This window comes from Athene noctua, chromosome 1 (genome assembly GCF_965140245.1).
Source record: "Athene noctua chromosome 1, bAthNoc1.hap1.1, whole genome shotgun sequence".
Lineage (NCBI taxonomy): Eukaryota > Metazoa > Chordata > Aves > Strigiformes > Strigidae > Athene > Athene noctua.
The window spans coordinates 69,480,310-69,506,497 of record NC_134037.1 but is presented as its reverse complement, the minus strand read 5'-3'; the positions used below and the strand labels follow the sequence as shown (position 1 = coordinate 69,506,497).

Here is a 26,188-nt window from a genome sequence, read left to right as displayed (position 1 = left end):
AGAATGATTGAATTTGGAGCAGGAGATTTGTGGATTTCTCCACCAGGTCTTGTCTGGGAAAGTAAGGCCAAGTTTTATAGTAAATTGGAGATGAAAGGTGGTAGTTTTGGAAAGTGATATCCATTGATTTGACACAAAGAGATAGTATACCAGTGGAAAGTGGGAGCACTATTTTTTTATTCTCCCAAACCTTTCCCATCAGTGTTTCATCCTGCATGGATTCAACTTGAGTTCTCTGCTCTTTCTCAGGAGCCAGTTTCTTGTTGGTGTTCAGATGTTCAAGGACTGTTGGCAACTGCCTCAGCTGAAAAGGATTTAATCCTTCCCTCCTTTCCTTCCTTTTAGAGGAATAGTCATTCTTCTTCAGTGCCTCATTTTGGTAACAGTTTATTACTCAGCCTATCTCCGTGTTGACTCAGTTATGCTTGACCTCACCCATTCTATGTATTTGCTCACCATGCTGAGTTACCCCTTTCTAAGTATACCCAAGACCTAGAAGGAGAATGCAGAAGTTGAGGGGCTGGCTGCTATTAGCATATAGCTTAAACCAGGGACTTCTTGGTTTTGCATTATGAAGTTCAAAACAACAAGGACATTGCCTCTAAACTGTTTTGTATTGCATTTTCACTGGTCGAGAGTGCAATCCTTGTTGCTAAGTAAAACCATTTTCAATTAGGAAAAAAACCAAACCACAAAACCCCAGCAGAAACTCTCAGACTTCTAAAACTCTGAAGGAAATTTTAGCTTCAGCAGTCAACATATCTTTCAGGAAATAACTAAACCCTGGCTTGGGAGCAATGCAGGAGACTGCCAGCTGTATCAGTTGAACTCTTTGCCTGATTGAGTGGTTGTTGGTAAAACAAATTGCATTTTCCCACCTAACAGCACAAACGATTGGTTTTGTTGCTATATATAATTTGATATATGTGAAGAATATGTGTTTTCCTAGACATGTGTGCACTTTCCTGGCAGAGTTTAGTGAGAAAACAGAAAACTGTGCTGCTTGAAGAGCATTCCAGAGTACTTCTGCTGTGGGAGCTTAGTGGTCCAGGCTCAGAGTCCTGTCCATGTTAAAAGCTACAGAAGTTGTTCTGTAGAATGTGTTCCAGCTACTTGCTTTTTGTTCATTTTGCATACTACTTGGAATGTGATTTGAAACCTGACACAAGTTTAAAAAAACTTCATAACTTTTTTCACATCTAAAGTAAACTGAGGCATATTGTTAATTCAGTAAACTTTATATAGAAGGGCAACTCTTTTGACTTAAAAATCTGTTACAGGATGCTTTCTTGAAAAATTCTCAAGAATCTTGATTCTTCTCAAGAATCAAGAAAGAATATAGAAATGTGTGTGCCTGGAGATAGACAAGCCAGAATTAGTTCAGTTATAATTACAGGGGCATACAATAATCAGTCTTTCTGTGACTTTCCAGAATGCTTTCAAATAACAGTACCTTCGCCTGGACAATTGCTTCTATTCCCACATGTCCAGAGTAGTTGTATAGCTTGAGATCCTGGTTTTGAGAGTACTTACATTTTTGACTCCTGAAATGGTGTGCAAGGCTGTATCTCATTGACAGTCATTCAGCTATGTTATACTATTTTAGAGAGGAATAAAGCCAGTGCAGTTTGATTCCCTAGGTTTTAGTATTTCAATATTTATTAAATGGAATTCTCTCCAAGATCTTCAGTATATTTAATTTGTCTTCTCATTTGAGGGCTTTGTAATAGTTATCTAGACCCTGTGGACTTTGTAAGAGAGAGAAGGAACAAGCCTGAAAATAGGTAACTAAACCAGTGCTGCTTTTGAAAGCATTAATGGTCTTGAATGACAATTTCACTGCTGCGTATATATGCAGTTAGCTGGCTGATCTTGTAGTGTATCATCCATGTATGGGGCTGGTAACTCCTCATGTCCAAGGAAAGAAAAACTCTTCTCAGTTTTTTCAGACATAAAGGCAGTCAAAGAAAAGCTAATGCTTTCCCCCTGAGCTTGTGTGTGAATTGTGGTGATGTCTCTTTCTGTGTCAGTTCAAGAAATCATTTTACGGCAGTTGAATTTTTAATGGAAATAAAAAGTATTCATCAGGAGAGCAGCTGTCTCCCTCTCTCTGGTTCTCTCTCTTTCTCTCTGCATTTTGACGTAAAAAGAAGGAAAGCCAGAAATATCACACAGAGAAAAACCAAACTTTTACTTTTTAATTTATCCTAAGAGGCGGGCTGCTGTGCTATCTCCTGCTTTGTGCTGGAGAAACAGTAAAAAAGAAGAACACAAGGAATGCAGAATGCTAACACCACAGCTAAAGGAATGCAAAATCTTGTTAACAGCCTTTGCAAGACTGGCATTTTTTTGTTAGGCTAATGAATGAAAATATTTAGAGGCAATGATTTTCCAAGTATTACCTATGTTAGTAAGTCTACCTGCATAAATAGAAGGTTGATCCATCATTTTGTGTATTAATCAGTTTATAGTTCAGTTAATTTTGGATCAGCAAAATAGATTTATATCTATTAGTATGATGGCATTATGGTGACAACTGTGAAGGCTGTTCCTATCATGAATACTAATGTTTGTCCAGATGGCTAAATCAGGACAGACTAATTCAGCTTTCTTAACTGCTCAGCATCTTCTGACAGTGCAAATCAGTTGGCCTTATTAGCATTTTTGCAGAATGTAATTTTTGAGGTACAATGTTGACATTTTCCTTTGGGAGGAGATGGAGGAGGAGGCTGAAGGAAAAAGCATAAAGACAGGTCTAAACTTTGAAAAGGGAAACAGAACATCAGTGAAACAGAACGTGGGACACGTTGAACGTGACTGCAAATTCAAAGGTACACAGGGTAAGTTGTTAGTGTCAGCATTCATACTACCTGGTACAGTGCAGCAAGGTTTTGGCAGATGGGCATGCCAAACAGGTACCATGAAGGCATAGAGTAGAACAAAATGTTGAAAGAGCCAGGTTTGCAGTGGTTAGGTCGAAGAGGAACTTCAAACTTTGGAAAGTACAGTCCTGGAGGATGTTAAAAACCAAAAGTGTAAGTTTTTGTGAGATCATTTATGGTTTACTTGGTGACAAGGTGCTGATGAAATTTCTGCCCTGGGTTGCTACTACACTGTTGAGAGACACCTCACTGAGTCTGAGGAAAATAAAAGGGAGGTCCTGGAACAGGTTAGTTTGAAATGCAGCAAGGTTCTCTGTCTGACTGGTACATTCAAAGATTATGAAGGATCTTGAATATGAACTAACTTAGCTGTTGGCAGAAATAATCATGTCTCTATCCAGAGTCTTAAAGGGCAACACTATTTTCCTGAAATACTTTTAGAAAAGGATTTAGGAGCATTCAAGAAATGTACCTTGCAGCTGGTTAAAGGAACAATTCAACATGGAATAACAAAACACCTGTAAACTCATCTGAAAAGACCTAGGTAAGAGGGAGATCATGACTCACTAGTCTCTCAGGCATCTTTGCATGTGTCATTGAAAGAGATGACCATAAAAAAATAGCCTAAATGGCGTATTTAGTTCTGAAAAAGTCAACACATTCCAATGTGAATAGGCCCCCTTTAGGATTTCCTGACAGAAATACATCCATGTGCTCTTTGGCATAGTGGGGATACATCCTCTGCATGGATGATTTGGCAGGTGTAGAAACCCCAGCAAATTATAACAGTGCATTATTTTATTTAGTGTGTTTGGATCGATGAGCAGTGCAGGGAGAAGAGCTGGCCAGGAATCAGTCCACAAAGAGGAAGACTAAGTAGTCAGTTTGCATTATAAAAAGGGGGACAGTGGGTTTGCCTTTATGTCATGCTATGTTTTATATTATTTTTTATTTTGAAATAATGACATTTAAAATATTTGCTTTTGTGAGACAGCAACATTTACAAGTTACATAGTTATTTGTATTACTTAGGGCTGTTAGAAGGCTTGAGTATTACATGTCCAGTAGAGCTCAGTTTGCTGGATGGGTCCAGTAGGCATCTTCTAAGACACATCTAACCCTTTGCCTTTCTAGTATGTTCAGTCACTTCCTGGAAAAACTTCCTGTCATCACTCTGTCTTTCCAGCTGCCAGCTGTCCTGTGGGAGAAGGAAGAGGTATAACTTGAGAAATTGCTTGGTGGAGTTACTGGCAATTTAGCCACATTTTAGGGAAGATTAGAGCACCTGAGATTTCATAACAGATTAAATTAATTTTCAGAACACTTCAGTGTATCCAGGAATGTAAATGCCATCTGTTAATACACCTTACATAGTCCTACAAGGCAAATTCTGTCTTTCTGTGAAAATTTTGATTTTTAAATAACTGAATTATACTAGGATGGAGTTTACTAGATTCCTTTTCAATGCTGTTTTAATTAGTAGAGTCTGTGAGTTGTTTTGCTTCCCTCAGTTGTCGGATTTACATTCTTTGGAAAAAGTCAGAGGTATTCTTTTAAAAATCCTGGGCCAAGAGGAGTAAAGCAGAAAAGATGTTCCTTTTCCAGCATCACGATACTGGAATCTCTCACATTAAAAGTTCTGTCCTGAAGTAGTCTCCAATGGCTTTGTATTTCTTCCAGTAGCTATAGCTAGTCTGGCTTCTAATATTTCCAACTTGAGCTTCAGTCAAAGGCTTGGTCATTGCCCTGATACAGAAGGTCAGGCCATGTTCTGAAAACGTATTAATCAGATTTCCTGGGAGTTTTGTTTAACCAGCAACATTGGAAACCTTCCGTGTTAGTTCTAAATGTCATGAAGGGAGCATCTTATTTTATCAGTATCTTTCTGAAACAGTCAGTTTCAAACCTGAGACTGGTAATAATTCTGTCTTTTACTCCTCATATATAGATCAAATCATTGAATACATTATTGCTGTGATTGGGTTATCCTTGGTTATTATGAAAGTCAAAGTGACTATAGTTCTGGAAGGCTTTTCTGACAATGAGGACAAGCGAAGATGCTAGGTTCCCTACAGATGTAAGTCAGCACAGCATCATTGACTTAAGTCTATAAATCATAACAATTTAATTTTCTTAGCTACTGCATATAATCAGATGTGGTGAGATGGCAGGATCTCCCCCTCCCCTACTAGGCTTGTATATTCAAATTAACAAAAGCTTGAGCATTCTTACTGTTGATGAGTTCAATTTACTTATATTAAATGAATTAAATAGCAACAAAATGTGTTTTGTGCAAAAATAACATCACTGTTAGTAAATTAGAGTTCTCTTACGAAGTAGAGCACCTCCTGAGTTGGACCTTCAGTGCACCAGGTGTTTGGTTGCTCCATTGTAGCTCTGTTGATCTCTGCACTGCCAGACCACTTTCTACTAGTACCATATCTGGTCCAGATACATTACAGCATCACAACAGATCTTACAGGAATAGTGACAGTTCAGCACAGCAGATCCACATGCAGCAAAGTCACTGAACAGGTTCAAGTTGTTCCACGCAGACTGAATTTTTTAGCTTCTTGGCTGTTCTAATATTCATCACCTCACAACATGAATACTTCAGAGCAGAATACCTCATCTTTTGATTACCACATGTCTTTTTAGGAATTGGTATTTTTAAGACTGCTAATTGAAGAGTCTTTGAAATCTTGGGCATTTAAGGGGATTGCAATCTCGAATGATAGTTTAATGGATAATAGTTTAACAGCTATTTTTAGTTGAAAAACTCTTAGATGAAAAAACTTTTTATGTACCAAAACTAGCTTGTGAAACTCATCACAAGTTACCATAGAGGCTAAGAGGCCAGCAGATTTCAAAGAAGGGTGTTTTTCAGATATTCAGACTTGTTATAAGTAGGAATCACCCCAAGCTTGGGTTTCATGGAGAACAAAGACACTTGTGTTTCAGGACTGAACCCAAATTTTGGCTCTTGTTATACTTAGAAAACTGTGTGTGAATTATCCCAGTGCTGTTTATCAGTTTTCCCTTCAAAACGTATAGCATCAGGGCACTCTTGGGGACTGCTCTGCATTTGTATGACCTTTAATCAGCTGCAGCTTCAGTATAGTGCAGGATTTGTTATGTTCTGTTAAGAAATACTGTATTTATGTTGTGTGACAGACACTTTGAATGTATTGGGTGATTTTAGGTTATTTTGTTATAAAATTATGCATAATTCTACAAGTGGTAATGCATGTAGAAACAATTGAAATAATGAACAGTGTGAAAGGAGAGGAGATGAGACAAGGGAAGAAGAACAGAACAAGGGGCCAAAGAACCACTTCAAAATAAGTACTTGGGGTTTGTTTTAAATTACTATTATTATAATTTAGCTTTTCTATTCAGGGGTTAACAAGCCACTACAGCTTGTACATCACCTTTTTCCAGTATGCCCTCAAACATCCTGGAGCTGCAAATACCTGAAAAATATGAATTTAAGCAGCTAAAATACAACCTTTTAATTTCTCTGTTGGATCCTTCAGGCATACCCTGTAGCTCAGCCTTTTTTACTGAAGGTCAAGAGAGTTTCATTCATCTGATATAAGTAGCTTGAGTGTGGCATTTATAACTTGAGTAATGTTATGGATGATAACACCATTAGACATTTTTACAGCTTCAGCAGGAGTTCAGCCAGCAGGACTATCAGCCTGATAAATGCTTTCATCTTAAAGGTTGTGTTGCTACAGTAACCCCAAAACTTAAAGCTGCTCCTTGAAACCTGTAGCCTGGCTAAAGAGATGAAGAGTGCCATCTGACATTCCTAGGTTGCTGAAGAGCTCTCTCAGGTTCCAGTGCAAGAATTAAGATGCCCACATCCAGCTGTTCTGATCTGAATTGGAAATTACAGTAGGACTTCATAATTTTAAATGAATTGAGGACAGTGCTACTTGAACAAATTAGCTTTAGACTGAGATGAGACTGAACTCTGGGTGATAAGTCTCAACATTTTGTCCCTACCCAATTATAAAGTGTTTCCACAAGATCTTAGGAGGCAGAACCTTTATACTGCTATTTTCAGAAACAAAAGGGAGTTTCACCTCCTCTTCCTGGGTATTTTGCAGTTGTAAAGTACCTAGGAGACTGGTAAAAAACTAATTTATAGAGTAGGCTGAAAGTGGTGTGAGAAGCTAACAATTTTTGGCTTTGTACAAGTTGTTTGTTTTGTAGAGAACTGAAAGAGAGTGGTTATGTACTGAAAGTAGATAGTAAAAGTGGCTGTGCACTGATTATGCATGTAAAAACAGTTGAAATAATGAACAGTGTGAAAAAAGATGGGATGATTCAAGTGGAAGAAGAGAAAAAGGAAGGGAGTGTGAGATGAACAAAGATCAAGTTCTTGCTTTTATATCTAAGAATAGTAATCTGAGGCTTGTAGCAAACTTTAGCCACTCTTTTAACCCAGCAGGTATTTAACAAAAATATTTGTAACACATAATGATTACAGTTAAGGCAGCCAGATACTGTTTTTTCATTGCTTCTGATAATATGAAACAACTCCATTGATTTCCTTAAGATTTTAATGTCTTCACTGGAGTTCCTCTGTTAAACTGCTGTTCTGCTTTACAACCTTTTGTGTTTCCTGATCATCACCTTGATCACAGAAAAAAATTTAGGACTTCTTATTTTCATCTGAGACCTCTGAAGCTATGCTTCCTTTCTGAAACTTTCAAAAGTGCAACCATGGCAATTAGTTCCTAGGTGAATACTGTTACATAAGTCTGATACAATACAGAGTTTGAATGCTGCAAGTCTGGCACAACATATCAGAAGAAAGTTAGAAAGGAGGATCTCTGACAGCAGAGGTCAACGAGGGTGATTGGAGGCTTTGAACAACAACTGTGTAGGGAGATCCTAAGTAGGCTATGATTCTTCATCTTGTAAAATAAATGACTAAGGGATTAGATAACAGAGGCCTACAAAATTGTAACCAATGTTGAGAAAGTAAGTAGGGAGCAATTATTCTTTATTTCTTTTAGTGTTAAGAGGTAAAGGTTACCAAGTGGAACTATCAATTATCAAAGAAGAGGGAGTATTTTTTGCTGGAAGCTACATGAGTGTGCAGGGAGGGTGCCTGCATCCTGTTCTTTTACTCTTCCCCAAACACTGTTAGAGGTAAGATAGAAGGCTAGGTGAATTTTTGATCTGGGCATATAATTGTTAGAATCTTAAATTTACAAGCACTGGAAATAGGTGGTAGACTGAAGGGCAAGTATAAGATTTGACCTTCTTTTTAGTTCAGTTTTCATACTGGCTAGTTTTCAAGTTGATGAGTGCCTTTAAACTTGCTTTAAAACATGTTTGCCTCATATGGAATTAATGTGATAGCAGCAGCAGCCTTGGCTAATGCATTTATAGTTCTGTGGATATATTAATCCTTATTTCCTGATGTTTTTCTAAAATTCATCAAATATACAGGATCTTAACTTGATTAAAGTCTCAAGACAGAAAATGATTATAAAAAATAAATTGTAGGTTCCAGTCAGTCTGACTTTAGTCAGTGTGCATTGGCTACAGAGTAGTGTAGGGGCAAGAAAAAACTTGCGTTATTATTTTGTATTTGAGACGGTGGGTAGAAGCTCTTCTTCATCCCTTCCTGAGTGTGTAACATACTGCCTTCCTCTTGGGCTATAATAATCTACTTTCAGTTGACTGATCATATTGCTTTTTGCCTCTGTTTTTGGAAGACATTCGCCCACCTTCTCGCAGCTCATCAACTGAATAACCTGTCCTCCTCTATTCAGCTTTCTATTTCTCAGAAGCTGTTTGAAATCTCTGCTAAGACCTCGCTTTTGTCAGCTCTGCCTTTTGATATTGTTATGACTGATGCGTACCTTGGTTTCTGCCACCAATTTTAGAAGTTTCTGTATAGTCCAAGAACCCTGCAGAATCTGTGGTAGCCCTTCTGCCAGCTTGCTTTAGTTGTAGTAATGGCCAAGTTCAAATAAAGTGTAACGGCTCATATTAAAGTGAACGAAATGCACCCCACCGTGAATCATTACTTGCTCACAGATTTTAGGCTCTTACCTCTAGACCCTGCTGTTTTAACTTCATTCTTTATATACATCTTTGGTTGCGGTGTCCTATTGTGGCACCATTTCACATCCCTGATTGCTCTGCTTTCAAGTAATTGCTAGCGTAGCTGGTTAATAATTGCAAGATGTGTTTGAAGGAGGGTCCTGTGGCTGACATTTGGTGGAACTGAAGGCTGTTCTGTTATTTTCAGGTACTGTTCGGCACTGCTGATGGACAGGTTATTGTCATGGACTGCCATGGCCGAATGCTGGCCCACGTGCTCCTTCACGAGTCAGATGGCATCCTCAGCATGTCCTGGAACTATCCCAGCTTTCTGGTGGAGGACAGCAGCGAGAGCGACACAGACTCCGACGACTATTCCCCACCACAAGGTAGTGTTGTGTGCATGTTCTTCTGTTCCAGCTTTGCAAGTGCTCATGAAGACATCTTGAATGCCAGGGAGTTGTCATGGTGTACTAAAAGAGCAGCAAACGCTGTTTCAAGCTGGTAGAGGACAAAAGATGATGTGTTCCTGTGGAGGTAGCATGGAAAATGGAGCAGAAAGCTGGTACAGGAGAGTGGGTTTGTCCCAAGCTCTGCTACCAGCCTTGCTGCATGGCTTGCTGCAGGTCATATGTTGTCTGTGCTGCACTGTCTCTGTTTGAATGAATGAAATGACAAATGAATGAAATAAATGAAATAACAACACAAAGTTGTTAGTGAGGGTGAGTGAAAAACACTAGATAGGGGCATATCAGGTTTCACTGATACGTGGTGTGAGTTATTGCAGTAGTCCTACCAGCATATATGGAGGTAGTCAGAGTGCAGTCACAGAAGTTAATGTGTTATTATATAGATTATTCTGAAAAGACACCAGTACTAGATAGCAGAAAGTACTGTATCTTTAATTTTATCTGTTTCATAGGATTTCTGTAATGCTCATCATTGTAGTCCCATTCTTGATAGTCTTGACATAAAAAGCTCAGTAAACTCCATAGAAGGATTGGAAATTAAAATATTTCTTGCAATTACACAGGGTAGAAGAAGGGTGTGTGGAGGTGTCTGGAGTCACTAATTCCCATACTTCAGAGCACATTGCCAGTTTGAGGGTCAGGAAGGAATCCTTCCCTCCCCTTAAGTATAAATGTAACTCATGGGGTGACATGTTTTTGTTTTAAACTCTCTGGAAGTCATCCATAGCAAAGACCTAGGAGGCCTAGGTATCCATGCACAGTCAGCCCCATCCTTCTTGTTCAAATATGCTAATACTACTTCTTGTTAATGCTGTTGATTAGTCTGTAAGATCTAGGTAAGCTGTTTCTGTGTTCCAGAACCGAATTAATATAGCAGTGATTGTACAAAGAAAAATTTAAATACATACTAGATAGAAATAATTCTGAATTTGCATCTCAGATCTGAACCACTGAATTGAGGACTCTTGCAGTTTTAACTCTAATTTGGATGTAGTCCAAAAATCTACCTTTTTTAGAACCACGTGTGTATATATGTCAATATAATAAGCATACGTATTTAACAAATAATGGTAGAAGATAATGTGGTCATCTGGTAGTTGTTAGCATCTTTTAAAACTGAGTTTTGTTTTGGCTTTCATGCCTCACCTTTGGTACTTGGTGAGATTTCTTACCTTAGAAGATAAGAAACAAACTTCACATTTCCTAGCAAGCTTCCCAAGCAAGAGAACAACATTAAATTTGTTTTTCATTGTTTTTTTTTAAATACTGAGGTTCCAGTTGGAGGATGATGAAGTTGCAGAGTACACAGATGAGAACTTAAATGCTCTGAATGGGCCAGCTTTTTCTGAGTCAGTTGGGGGTGGGTGGACTTATTACAAGCCTACAAGCCTATTTTAAAGATTACCCAAACATGATGTATTTTCTTTAGAGCAGATGCAGCATAAACCTCTCAAAGGTGACAAGCCTTTGACTCACACAGATGTGTAGGAAGGACTGGAAGTTTTATGGGTTTTTCTTATGAAATGATATACACACAGAGATGTTAATTACTAGACATCGTTCTCCAAAATACTTTCTGATCAGTTTTTTTACATGTTCAGGAAGCAATACCACTCTTAATTGGCTCTGCCTTTTTTGTTGACTGAAAAGATGCTGTCTTGGTCCTGAGAGGCACTTTATCATGGGCCAGCAGCATCTCTTGTCAGAAAATGTAAACAGAAAGAGTTAAACAGTGAATGCTACAGATGGTAATACTGGTCATAAAGTATTTGAATAAGGGAATTTCAGTAAATGCTGTAAAACAAGCCCAGAGGAGCAGGGACTTTGCGGAAATGTTTTTTTAAATCCAAGTGTTCCATTTGGGCTTACCTCTACCTTTGAATGCATTGGACCCTGTTATACAGGATGGCAGGTAACTCTTCATGCTGCTGCCTAGAATATAGTAATTTATATATATATTTATATATAAATATATATATATTATATCTATATCTATATATATATATAGAAAGGTCAGAATGTTGTCTTAGACGTTCTTAGAATGTCTCTATGTGACTTCAGGAGGAATCCCCAGCACTTGCCCAAGCAGAAAGTGTATCTAACAAATAGCTTTTAATGTGATTATATGTTTATTACACAGGTTTTCAACTTGGGTCCCAAGCAAGTCTTCCAAAGTACTGGTTTTTAATTTGTGGACACTTTGGGGAGTTGGCAATAGAGAAAGATTGAAAACCACCACTGTATAACATAATAGTATATGCATAAATCATGGATATACTGGATATACTGCAGTAAAAATTACCAAAGTAAAAACATTGGGGTTTCACCAAAGCAGACAAACTTGAACTAGCTAAACCTGCTTTGCTTTTGCTCATAGATGTTGCAGAAATAGGTCGAGTTTGAGGCTTGGGACTGTTCCTGATGGCAGTGGGCTGCACTACAGTGTATTTCAGCCTGGATGTAATATTACTTCTTGGTTGTTTGCCTTTTGCTCACTCGAGCCTTGTTTTGCAGATGGACCAGCTGCGTATCCAGTCCCGGTGCAGAACACCAAGCCACTACTTACTGTCAGCTTCACGTCGGGAGACATTAGTTTAATGAACAATTATGACGACTTGTCTCCTACTATCATCCGCTCAGGGTTGAAAGGTACAAAAGGAAGCCATTTCACCCTCTTCCTATCCTCTGTTTTTCGTGGATTTTTAACGATGTGTGTATAGGTTGTGTTTTTGCGGTTTTCTCCTAACCCAGAAGCTCTTGGCCACCGTTATTGCTGTTTCCAGCAGTGACACCTGCTGGTGGAAGAGCGGTGCTTGGCTGAGAAGAGTTTGTGTTTGAAAAAATGTTTCCATTTTTGAGGTTGTGTTTTTATGGCAGTTTTGTAGACCAAATTTGATCTGTTTGCTGTTTTCCAGCTGAATGTACTAATATGTTTGTGCTGCTTTGTGTGAATGCCCCTGCTACGTAATATTTCCTTTGTATCTTTAGTTTACAAGGTGTCCTCCCATGCTTTTGGTAACCAGGTATGAATCGCAGTGCTGCTTTGACTCTCACAAATATTGAAAACTTGCTAGAATTATTATCTAGAGGCAAGTTTTTTCGAGAGAATGATAATTCCACTGATTAATGACTATACATCTTGCTAAGCGATGTGTATGAATGTTTGTAGGATCAGTATTCCATGTAAAATGTTTAATTCACGTTGGAATTTTTACTGTTCTTACTTATCAAAACGTCCCTTGCTTTGCCAGCACTCTCAGTACAATTTACGGTGCTTTGCCTGGAGAAGTTTTCATTCACTAAGACACATAAGCACATACTTAAATGTAGGTTCCACTGATTGTTTTTCGTCTCCACAGGTAAATTAGTTCTGTATTAGATGAAAAAAAATATTTATCTATTGGATCAGACTCTTAGCTGTTCTGTAACAGTGGGTTATTTTTGGTGAGAAGTTGCTCTAACAACAGCCCAATAGTTTCTGGGTGCTCCACTATGTAGGGTAGTCTTAGGAGGTTAAAAAAAAACACCTTTGAGGTTTCTTTTCCACGCCTGCTTCCATCTGTGCCAGCACAAGAAATGCATGGCTCACAAAATATAGCAATCTGGGGCAACCCCATGCTCCAGAAAACTTCAGCCTAAAAGTCACCTAAAGAAGGACTGGGAGTGTGTATGAGATAGAGAGGGAAAGGTGATATCACTGTTGTTTTGAAGCATTGTACAGTGGGAAGTATTTTACATATAACTGTCATATAGATGTAAACAGTTTCTGTACCTTCTTATAAAAATTGCTTTCAAGTGATTGTAATTTTATTGGTTGTTATCACATGCAAGAATGTGCAAAACCACCCAGCTCAGGGTCTCCATCCTCTCCAGCCACTTGGTATTCTGCTGACAGTGGGTGTTTGTCAGTGTTGTGTTTGAGTCTTAGTTCATGTGTTTCTGTTTGAAATCTGTAAATATTGTGTTGTGGTCTCTGCAGCAGATGCCCTTGTCTTTGTGGGCTGCTGTTATGAGCAGCGTACTCAATGTGTAATACTATAAAACTGTTTCAAGCAATACCAGTATATTTTTGCTGTTCGGTTAGCTTTGTCATTTTACTGGGAATATTCATATTAAATTGATGCAGAAAAACATTTGCTGTTGGATGAGAATTTGATTACCCAAATACAAGTTCTTCTTTTCATCCAGCCTGAACAATCCTGGAAGTTTTATCAGTTCTAGTGGAGGTCCTGAACAGTTCAGTTGTGTCTTTCCTTTCTTTATGCTTTTTAACTCAGTGATTCTCAGTACACTGCTGAACTGCATCTACTAGTTGTACTAGTTAGCTACAACTACTAGCCACAGAGCTATTGCACATTTAGAGTGCTCTCTATTCAAGATTTGCTGATATACATGCCTGTAGTGTCTGGCAAGTAGGTTTGAGGGATGGCTCTGACACACTAATTGACTCGCAGACTGTTACCTTAGATGAAACCCCCATCAGATTTCTAATCTTTGTGCTTGTGCTGAGACCTAGTTATCAGTCAAGCTGTTATACATCAAGGTTAAATAGTAGTTGAAGACCCTGTCACCAGTGCAGCGTGCTGTAGAGCCTGGGGCAGCGCTGCAGCCCACATCCAGTCCTTCACTGCCTTTGCAGCAGCCTAATTCTAGGAGTTTTGAGAGAAAGAGAGAAAACTGCTGGATGCAGTAATCGCTCCTCTTCCTTTTGGTATGGAGTTCAACTGAAAGTTTTACCTGAAGACGTGTATCCAAAGGAGATTGTTTTTTTCACTTTGGTAATTGTGTAGTTAAGCCAGTTACCAAAAGTGAAGTTGCTCGACCATGCCTCATTGATTTCTAACCTGCTTGTTATACTCTCTGAGAAAGATGAATTAAATCCCACTGTAGATTACTTAGAGGGTTGAGGACTAAGAGAAAAAAAGGCATGTAATGCCTAGCTGTGAAAAAATTATCTTGAGGAACATGCATCTTGCCTCTGATATGTACAGAAGCATAATTCCCATGAGAAATACCAAAAAGTTGAAATAATACAAAACCATTTTAAATTTCACATAAAAGTCCCTGAAAATGACAAGTTGACAACTTGAAACAATTTTGAGATCCTTCCTGCCAACTCTCATTTCTCTCCTGCTTCTTCATTTGAAGACAGCTTCTCGCCCACAAATGTCTTCAAAAGGTTCTTGGCACATTGAGCATCCCAGAGCACAGAAGTTTTGTCTTTACCTTCACTTTGTCTCAGTACAAAATAGCTGCCTTTCACCTCTGGTTTAAGAGTAAAAAGGTTTAAAGACTAGCCTAGTATTCCTTGCATCTGCCCCTGAAACACAAAATACTGTTTTAATGCTCTTCCTGAGTGTGACAAAGAGCTGGAGGATATAAGGGTTTGAAATTAGCATCCCCAAATTAAGCTGTGGGCGTTCCTCATCATGAGGTGCCTGTAGGAGAAGTAACTGATATGTATATTCATATCCATGTATATGAGAGACTAAGCAATCCCTGTGTGCTTCTGGCAAACTCCTGCTAGACAGATGAATAGATCTTCACAAGTCAGGTGTCAAAAGAAAACCTATGACATGGAGGCCATATGTATTTATGGACAAAAATCCAAAAGTCTTTCTAGTTTGACATTATACTAAATTATAACTCCAGTTTGAGTTATGCCAGAAGTTACATTCTCAGCTAGTGAGAACATGGGGCATTGCCAGATACACCGCTTTTTCTTGCTGTAGGCCTTTCAAGTCAAGGACTCTTCGCTGCTCTTTTAGCGAGATTATTTATCTGTGTATTAACTTGATTCCACTTATTTACCCCAAAGATGTGCATAGGATCTTCAACATCTCTGATAAATTCTTGTCCTTAGGTACTTAGGAGCAACCACTGATTACATTGTAGACTCACCAAAGAGAGAGAAAACTGAATGGTTTTTACACATTTTTTGCATTTCACAAAATAAAGAGTCATTCTCAGAAGTGCATCTGTGGCATATTTGCTACTATTTCAATGAAAGGATTTAGCTTTCTAAGTACTTAGGTAACTTTTGAGAGCATAATTTAGCTGTTCAAGTCACTTTTCAGCATCTGGAAACACTGTTCCTACTGATTCTAGTCAGTGATTATTGCAAACCATCTTTGTGATTTCAGATGTGGTGGTACAGTGGTGTACACAAGGAGACCTACTTGCAGTAGCAGGCATGGAGAAGCAAAGCCAGCTGGTTGACCTCAGCAATGGTTCCCTGTTGAAAAGTGCACTTGTCAAGTTCTACAATGTGCGCGGGGAACATATCTACACTCTGGAGACACCTGTACAGGTAGGAGGTATTTTTTAAGTCAGTTCTCAATGCTTTGCTGACATGTTTTTCCCACATTAGCTCGTTGGTATACACCTGCAATGTGAAAATGGTTGCAAAATGTCCTGAATGCTTTCTAGAATATGACATAGATTAAAATGAACTATAAATAATTGTTGTTTGCATTAAGGTAGACATCCAGGAGTGCATCTCATTCTAGGGCCCTCTGTGCTAAGTATTGTGCAAATATATAATGAGAAGCAGTCTCTTTCCCAAAATTGTTGGGCTGTGAACAGACAAGATAGAAAAAGGAAATTCTGTTGTTTTACAGATGAGTAACCAAGGAAAAAAAGCTAGATAACTTGCTTGATACTGTAGCAGAACCAAGAGCTGGACAAAAATATTCCAAGTCCAGTATCATAACTACAAGATTATTCTCTCTTTGTTATTGCTGTAATTTTCTAATGTACAATCACTTGATACAATATTTTACTTTTTATGGCATCAGATAGAGAAGGATCAATCAGAAAGTCTTGTTTCTGTTCCCACCTTCTGTACAGACTTTCACTGTAACCTTGGTCATTGTTACTTGATAAGTAAACATCAATACATTGTCTGTGTGCTGCTTAGGAGCACAACATGCTTTGTAGGTCTTTGCTGATATTTCAGAACCCAGCTGAATGTCTCTCCACAGTTTATTTCATTTTCTGCAGAACAGAGATGACTCCATTCTGACTTCTGACAGTTACTAGTGAAATTTAATTAATTTACTGTAGTAGCTTTGAAATCTGAAAGTGAAGGAGAATGCTGTAGATATATTTACTTAATTATGTTTAATGATGATACCATTTATTATAATTTCTTTTGCAGTACCTTGATCTGGGATGGATACAAAAGGATGACGTAGTAAACCAGCTGCTAAGCTTTTGTGTTTGCTTATATTTAGCATTAACCTGTGCTTCTTAACATTAGCACTCTAATTTAGATAGAATTCTTTAGTTTTGTAATATATAAAATAATGGTCTCTAAAGCCAACCTAAATATGTACAGCAACATCTAATGCTGATTTAGGTACCTAAAGGACTTACCCGTAGACACAGCTTTATTGTCTCTTAGCCCTTACCTTAGCCTATTTGTCTTAGCCCTTAGCCTTTAATTAATGTCTGTAGCCCTTTCAGCAAGGTAGCACAACCCTTTCTTCTCTGGATCGATTCTGGAGAAAATGTGTTTATAACAGTGTTGCTTATTCCCAGACCGGGTAAAAAGCAAACCTTGTTCTGTTACTTCAGTACCAGAATATCGTATGTCCGTGTTAGCTGTGGAACCAGTGTAACACTCTGGTGTCAAGCTGTGAAATCAAGTTGAGGTTTGAGCATCAGATCTGATGGGATCAGGTTGCCTTAAGGTGTGTGTGCAGGCTCTTTTCTTACTGCTTTGTTCCCAGTAACCTCAATTTCTCCTTCCTTTAAATACCTTCATGTCCTCTAGTTCTCCCTATATCACTTCAACTTCTTTTCATATTTTCAGCTCTTCTCCTTTCTCCTCTCCTTAATCAGCTGGGAGAAAGCACATATCGTGGCTGATGTGAGAACTAATTATTCTGCCATTATATGAGTACTTACAGGGCAACTGACAGGTCATACAGAACAGGTACCTTCAAGTTCATACCACAGTATTTCTCATAGTGAAAATACTAACACAAGCCTCTCTGCTCTTTCCAGCTTCTAATTTTCACTGAAATTGCAGCATTTTAATGTCATGGAGATTTCTTACCCCATTGTCAACTTCAGATGAAAAGCCAACACCTTCAGAAGTTGTAAGCCAGGTTGGAAGTGAATGATGGGAGGGTTGGGCACGGCAGCCACCACTTAACAGCGTAATCATGGAGTCTCATTGCCTTGGGAAACCAGGATGAAAATACCATTCAAACTGATGTCTTTATGTGTGTTAAAAAACTGTGTGCATAAACCTGCCTAAAATTAGAGCCACTCATCTTCTGTTAGTCAGTGCTTATTCTCTTTATTTGGTGCGTTTAAATTCATATTTACTCAGCTGCAGGAGGAAGTGAGGGGTCTTTCAGAAGGACACCTGTATCTGCTCATGTGGACTTTATGCTTCTATGTATTTCAATGCTGGTCTAGCAGTATTACCAGCTAAGTGACAGGTATGCTAGAATGTTACTAAGTATTTGGTTTACTAACAAAACCAGATAAAAACTACTGTTGCAAAAAAATTGCTAGTAGCTTCTGTTATTCTCTGCCTCAACTCCAAAGGTGTATATGCAAAGATGACAGAGTGAGTCAGTGGTTCCAGTAATATGTCTGCTGACAAATTCATAAGAGTAAATTAATTAGTTTTCTGTACCATGACAGTTAGACTTGTAGTGAGATTTTATAAAATATACCACTGGTTATTGATTTATTCTAAATGAGCATTATTCTGAATTTAAAGGTCAAAAAAGTAAAGCTGCATCTAAGATAGAAAATAGTGGATTACAGGTGCAACACCAATTTTGCATGTGGCTCTCTCTCCTAATTCTTTGATAAAGCAGACATGTGAAAATTTTATCAGTAAAATATAGTGATCTGTCTTTGGTAGGATATTCAGGAAATAAGAGATTCCGTTGTTTATAACAAAACTCAGTCTAAAACTGACGTAGGATTTACAGACAACTTGGCTGAAATGTTACCTAACATAAAGTCACTGCAAACCCCAAGGTAGAATAGGTTTGGGTACTGCAGGTTACTCATCTAGATGATGACTGTCGTCATGGATCCCTTCAAGGTATTTTATATGACACCTTCTCCTCCAGCTTTAGTAGGGTTCTGGCATCCTCTGTCTCATTTGGTTAACTTCCTTAAACTGTTACCTTCAGTGTAGGATTTTTATAGTTCATAAATGTAGTTTGCTAACTATAAAACCCTAGATAGGGAAATCACACTTGTTTAAAAGTATCCAAGTGAACACACTAGCTTTGCATGAAAAATAATGTTCATAAACAGCATGGTAGAGTTATTATAGTGGAACAGTCTCTTTTGTTCCCTGCTCTGGGACTTCAGCCTTCCTCCCTGACATGCTGCAAGAATATATTTGCAGAATGTAGTGAAAAGAGCTGAAAAAGCGTTGGTAAGTGTTGAGGAAGTACTGAGCTTCTGCTACACAGAATCAAACTGTTTTGAACCTTGAAAGAATGATGAAAAAATTTCAGAAGGGACTTCAGAAAGTCACGTCAGACTTTTTACCTTATTGGAAAGAGTTCTGTGAAAACTGGGTTCATACTGTAACTCCAAAGGGTTGATACTGGTTATTTATTTTATGCCAAGAGCATATCTTAAAGGCTGTTGATCAGCTGATAACTGTTAAAAAATATACTATCTATTTCTGTAAAACTTAGCTCTTAACTACACTTGCCCTTGTGTACATGAACACCAACATGATGTACCAAAAATATGCCCAGTTCTTTTAGCTGGCAGCTTTCATGGTCCTGCTTTTTCAACATTTAAAAATGTGTTTACTACAGAAGGCTGCCCTGATCGTCATAGATTTTTTATTGGAAGAATGTTATTTTCTTACATTATTTGTTAAATCCTCACCACCTTTCCCTGGCATCAAGCAGGGATGAGAATCAACCCATTCAAGACTGTTTTACGGTCTTGCTAAAGTTGTTTACTGGAAATGCTGCAACCCAGTTCTATCGCTTCAGAATTTCTCATCTGATGTGCAGACAGGTCTTTATTATATCAATTAATTTACCTAGAGTTGTTTCTGAGTGGATACAGCTGCTTAATATCTTCCCATTTGAACTTTAAACAGAGGAGTCTCGTACAGGACCACTTCAAAATTACTTAACTGCTGACTTTCACAAACCTCTGAATTTTTTCTGTCTAATGGTTCAAAGTTGTGGCTTATATTTTGGTTTCTTCTCTGGTTTTTGTAATTTTCTTTTTCATATGTCCCGGAGGACCAGAGGAACAAGAACATGGATTTAGAAACTCTGAAGTTGATCTCATCTATATACCTACAGTAAATTTACATTAGCTTATGATTTTATACCACTGTGTAACTGGTGTAACAGATTAAACCTCAAGTGCAATGAAGAAGGATAAGAGTGAATTGAGCCCCTCACGTTCCAGAATCAGTTATATAGACAACAAGATTAGATGTAGAAAAACTGTAATTGCATTTTTATCAGTGTAATATTTTTAAACCCTAATTCAAAGTGATGTACCAAAGGCTAAATCTTTGTGCAAGAGATTTCCAGGAGTCTTCTCACTTGCTCTAAACATGCTCCTGTCAGCAGCACCCTTCACAGCATTTCATGGGCTCTTTCTGTCCCAGAAATGTCCCAGCATCTGAATGGATAGATTTAAGATGATGTGACCCTGCAGAAACCTGGTAGTTGTGTAAAAGTTATTTTACGAAGGCCTGAGAAGGATGGTGCAGTTCTAGGCTAAATTCAGATCAAAAGGCTTTGAGACAAGAGGCTGCCTTTTATGTTACCCATCTGAGCTGACCTTGCTTACTCTGGCTTCATTTATTTCACATGGAGTGTTCAGGTTTGTTGCTTTTGAATTAATGTTGCCTTTCATTTATATTGCCTGAAATTAATCCTATTTAAGTGTTATTGGATGACAGCAAAGCTTCAAGAAGAGTTTATTTTCTCACAGAAAAAGAAACAAGAGCAACAGTTTAGAACTAGCTGGTGAAACATTCTTTGGGATATCAGTAAGGACCTTGATACTTTCCATGTAGCCACAAGATCATCTCTGACTGCAGAAATGGATCATGATCAAGACTGGAAAATGGAGACACTTGTCTAAGCAGAGTCATTCTCTTAAAATAGAATCTCATAATTCTGTTGAAATCTTAAAAAATACTGTGGAAACGGAGAGGATGGAAGAAACATCTGAAAATCAAATCAGAGTTTGCTACATGAAAAAACATATAAGGCCACAGCAGTGTAATTTCTGACCGCATCATAGTCTTTATTCCCTTTCTCACTATCAATTCTTACTAGTTAATATTATTCCTACTGTAAATTTGGGAAACAAAAGAATGAAGAGGTTATTTTACTTTCCAGCAGCCATCCATGAATCCTGTGGCAATACAGAGATGTGCACACACAATTCTCAAGAGCCAGGTGAACACTGCAGCCATTGCACGTTCCAGCTTCTCACTGAGAAAAGCAGAGGGAAGAATGTGTGTCTCAACATCAGGAGTCTAAACTGAGATCTAGCAGGAAACGTATGTCAGAGTTTTACTTACACATACCATTCACTAGATAGTATTTTAGAGTTGGGTTCTCTCTCCTGAGAAAAATCACCTTGTTGCTGGGCTTTCTGCCCTGGAATACCATTTTTATTTCATTACCAGTGGGACTTCCAGTGCCAGCAGACAAGGGATTAGTGCACACAGCAGGCAGGCCCCATGGCTCAGGATTTCTGAGAACAAAGCAGGCAGCAAGAATCAGCTTGAACAGTTTTCATTGACTGTACTGCATACAAGTGATGAAAGGTTCTCTCCTGTGAGAGAGACAGATGAGTGACTTATAAGAAGCAACCACAGAGCTTTAGCAGGAGTATCTATTACTGTGTGCTTTTCTAAGGGGAGTCAACATCCCAGCTAGGCATACAGATTTGAGTAGATGTAGCTGACTTTCAAGCCTGAAAGTAACAGCAAAAGAGCTCCTTGTTGGCCGTTTTTTGAAATGTGTTTTCAGTCAGTAATTCTCCTGATAAAACATCTCTTTTTTTTTTGTCATTTAGTCAATTATTTCTAAAATATAATTGTCAGAGAGCTGAATCCTATGTATGTATAGAAGTTTATGGGTTTTTTCCAGGATTTTTTTTCCCTACATGTTTGTATTTAAACCCTGGTACTTACAGTTTGTGCTAAGATTTTTCAAATCCTGATGGGATTTTTATAAGAAAAGTGAAATTAGAAATTATCATTAAATGTTATATTTGCAGCTGCATTTCCTTGTTCCTAGCAGAAAAAATAAGTGTGCAGACATGGAAAATAGAATTCTTCTGTGCTAGAATCTTCTTGTTCATTTTCTAAGAGGTACAATATGGGTACCAACAACTTTTTTCCTTCCTTTTTTTGCTAAAACAATACAAATAAGTGGATGCTTTATAAGGAGCAATACTTTTGCATTGAACATTGGAGTTCAATTGTGCAGAGTTTGGAAGGAAAGATCTGGCCAGCTCATAACCGTCTTGCTGCAGTAATTGATTCATATCCCTCGTCTTTCAAGGGAAAGAGTGGGAAGCATAGTTATTGAAAAGTATTATTGGAGCAGTACATTTAAAGGTCAGGTCAGATCTGGCATTTAGGTGGTCTTTTATTTCTCTAAGCCTGTAATGACAGGCTAATTTTCCCTGAACCTCATCTTAAATCTTAGCCCTTCACGGTAAATGAGGTGTTTCTGGTTATTAGGCTTGAGGAATACTGGGGGACTGACCATTCCATAGAAAAGGAAAGCAAGGCATGTGGCAAATCAGTAAGCAAAGGCAAACCAGTATGGTACAAGGACTCTTTGATGAGACTGAAAATATTACAACTAAAACATGTGAGGTGTGTGAAGAGACTAAATGGACAAATGTAGAAGTAGAAATGTCATGATTTACAAACAGTACAACACTTGTAGGTATTGTGTGTGTGTATTTAAACTTGCACCCACTCACATATTGTTTATATAAAAATACATAAACGATATAAGGGAATCAGACATTCAGAAGTTTAGAAGGTGGCTGAACTGTGCTTGCCCATTGGGAAAGTGGTGAAATCATGCAGTGAGGCAATGTCTTTTGACTTCTGACTTTCTGCTCTTCCTGAGCTCCATAGTGCTGTGTTGCCAGAGGTCCTACCCAGCATTTCAAAGCTTCTGAAAAACTTGTTCCTTGGGAATATGTTTAAGATTGCACAGGTTCTTGTACTGGTGCTATCTGCATCTCTGCTGTTCTTTGCACGCAGCAGTAACCTGAGGAGAGAAGTTTGACTCTGGATGAAGAGAGGCCTATCTGGGTGTGATATATTGGCTTATAATAGCTGCCATACAAGACTTCATGGTAAGGCTGTTTGGGTGTGCTGTCCTGGATTATGATAGCTGGCATTAAACTATCCAATAAATAAACATTTGTGTGCTAAGTCACATACTTTGTTCTTTCACCATATTTACAGGTAAGCTTTAGTTGATGAAAGGTGAACAGAAGATTGCGGTTTGGATCCCACAGTAACACTCAGATAGTTCTGCCCATGCTGGGTTTCAGCCCTTGGGGAAATCAGGATCACTTCTACTGGTGCCTTTCTCAGGCTGTCGTATAGTAGATGTGGCAGGTACCTAACTTGTGTCAGTGCCTTTTCAGTTGCATTTATTTTCCAAGCGGCTTGAACTGTCTTATTGCTGCCAGACAGTATGAGGGCTGAGCCACACTCTCAAATCATGAAAATACCAATCAGTGAGAGATACTTTATGTGATCTCTCATCAGATTTAAGGCTCTGTCCCACAGATTATGGTTGTGACAAGCCATGTAATAATTATTGATGGTGCACAAAGGATTACTCAATTCCTTTGAAGTTCTCCACTACAAAATGCTTTTAGCAATTACTGTGAAAATCACAAGGTTCATGTGTTGCTGCTTTCTATTTGCATATCAGTCAGCCTGAAGGTTTGTGCCTCTGTGAAAGTGTGTGTGTGTGTGTGTGTGTGGTGTTGCCTAGATGTAATGAGAATGAAGCTTCTTAATTCCTCCCACTTTAAAACCAATATTTTCCTTGAAATTTCCATCTAGGATAAGATGAAATAGCAGGGAAGATGTTTTATCTGAAAAAGTTGTTTCATCCAACCCTTTATCTTGATGGTAGACATTGATATAGTGCTGTGCAGCTGCATTCTGCTTTATATCATTCACATAAAAACATCTTGTCCCAGTTTCTCACCTTTAAGCATCTTGAATTTGTAACTGAAGGGAAAGCTTTTTTCCCCAGACTGGATTGGTAACTTCTGGGCTGATATAACACAGGTGTCTGGATACTATATGACTAGAGAGGAATGAATAAAAGTTAGTACTGATGGTGCCTTGACCCCTGTCCTCTGTAGAGTTAATTCTTGTTTGGTGTATCTTGTGAAGAGCAAAGATATTCTAAAGAGACCCTGACCTTTTAGTAAATACAGTTAGATGAAAAACATGTTTGCTTAAACTTTTGAGTGTCACAGATTGTGAAAAGAAGGGAGCCCTTCACAGGAAGGAGTAAACCTTTTGTAGATCACTGCTTGCAGCCTGCTGCACAGTATTGTTTATGGAGTGAGAGTTTCTTTACTCTGTGTTGTTTATTTGTATAGAGATAGCAGCTACAGGATTGAAGTTCCATACAGCATGTGTATATATGCAAATACAGATGCTTTGTAACACAGAAAGGAAGAGATGACAGGTGGATGCAGCTAACACTCATGAAGGGCAAAAGTAATAGTGATAGGACTATAAGATGTCACAACAGACCAGTACTTTAGATGAAAAAGATGGGGTTTAGGAAGAGAGTTTAGAGGGCTTTTTGCAAGCAAAGCTCTGTATTCTCACATGAACTCTTAATGTTCGTGTGGCAGGGAATAATGTCCAAAGCAGCATTTGCGTTATTATTACTCTGCTCCACATTCTGACGGTACCAGTCACCCCTGACTCTTTCTGTTTTTACTGTCATGAATTTAGACATTTCTGAATGTAGACAAGTGGAAGACAAAAGGACATTCCGTGTTTTGTTTCTGGTGCACTTTCCCAGTTCAGTTCCTCTGGGAATGGTTCAAAAAAGACACTGTGCAGCAGAAGATTAAGTGCAAGACAAGAAAGCCAACTGAGTTTTGTCCACTAGTTTACTAAATGCCTCTGGGCATATAATTTTTTTGGTGGTAAAATGTGAACCGTTACCAGTGGATGAGAATTGATTAGATGACTGAAAAAATCATCTAGATAGGGCATCAAAGGATCCTGCTTTTTAACACTGTATGACTTTAAAGTTACTTATTCTATCTAGGTAATGAATTTGATAGACAATTCCTTGTGTGAAGAGCTTTCAGCCTTGTGAGTAAAAAGTACTGTATAAACATCAGCCACTGTTACCAATAATTTCGGATGTTCACATTCTTCACACTTTTTGTGAGCAATAGTGTGCGCTTTAAAGTTTCTGGAAGACTTAGGGGTAACATGGTTGGTGCTGTAATCACTTGCTGTGAACCATCTTGGAGAAAGTACAGGCTCTTTTGAAGCTGTATCCTTTTCCTCTCCATCCAGCGTCCCATCATCTCCATCTGTTGGGGTCACAGGGATTCGCGCCTGCTGATGGCTTCCGGACCTGCATTATATGTCGTCAGAGTCGAGCACAGGGTCTCCAGTCTGCAGCTGCTGTGCCAGCAGACCATCGCTAGCTGTCTGCGGGATGACAAGGATATCAGCAAACTGACCCTGCCCCCGCGGCTCTGCTCGTACCTCACCACTGCCTTTATACCAACAATCAAGGTAAAAGGAGAGAAACGTATGTGTGTGAGGAAGAAGAAAGGGTTGCTTGATTTCCCCTTACATGGTGCTTCTAACTGACAATAGTTAAATTATAAGATAATATAATTATCATAATTGTCATTTTAAAAGTTTGATTAAGGTCATTCCTGTCCTCTTCAAGAGCCCACTGATCCATTTGGCACCTATTAAAATCTGAAAAGAAGCTCACACATGCTGATCTGCATTATTCCTTGGGGATGGCCTTTCCAAGGACATCCCAAGGGTAGAATATGCTGGTGACTCACGGAGACTTCTGAAGAAACTCATGCTGATGATAGTGTTGTGTCACAGTTATAGGAGAGATTCACAGTGGTAAAGCTGTTGCCTCCCTACTTGTTAAGTGAGTCCTTATAGTGCCAGGAAAGTTACACTTCAGACCTGTGGCTGCCCAAGTATTTCTACCGATAGTGAATTCTGCTAACCTTACTGCTCCAGTGGTGGTGCTATGGAAAATGAACCAGATATTACACCTTTTCCTGTACAACTAGCAGAGCCATCTGTTCAACCCCTTTGTTTCATGGTTTTGCCCTCAGTCACATCTCAGGATTTCCAGACTCTTTATCACAGCCTATAAACCAGAGCATTAGCTGGTAAATGCTCTACATCCAAACATGTATTTTTTTGTATGTGTTACAGTGTTCTCTTGAGTTTCAGGTCCTTGTTAAAACAATGCAGAACTAGAATAACTGATTTGAAATCAGTGGAGTTGGCCCAGATTAAATGAGAACAAATTATGTCTATAAAATAATGATTCAGCACAGTTCCATTTGGGTACTGGTAATCAAGGCAATTTGTGCGACTCTGAAACATTTCATTTGCCAGAGAAGAATAAATGCCTTGTTGTAACCACAACTCCTCAATCTCCAAAACGCAGAGCATTTAACAGATCAGTCGTTCTCAGTTCTTTCTAGCACGCCTACTTCTCC

The 26,188-nt window shown here is 38.6% G+C and overlaps 1 protein-coding gene across 10 annotated transcripts in view; it reads left to right on the top strand.

Annotated features, from left to right (window-relative positions):
* TULP4 (TUB like protein 4) overlaps positions 1–26,188 on the top strand; it is a 165,186-nt gene that overhangs the window by 116,182 nt on the left and 22,816 nt on the right. For all 10 annotated transcript variants that reach the window (XR_012632860.1, XM_074896490.1, XM_074896488.1 and 7 more), the window contains 4 exons: positions 9,160–9,340; positions 11,936–12,070; positions 15,565–15,731; positions 24,999–25,223. Coding sequence is in view for 9 of the 10 variants with exons in the window: in XM_074896490.1 (XP_074752591.1) it covers positions 9,160–9,340; positions 11,936–12,070; positions 15,565–15,731; positions 24,999–25,223 (708 nt within the window). In the remaining variant the exon portion in view is untranslated. The remainder of the gene's footprint in view (positions 1–9,159; positions 9,341–11,935; positions 12,071–15,564; positions 15,732–24,998; positions 25,224–26,188) is intronic.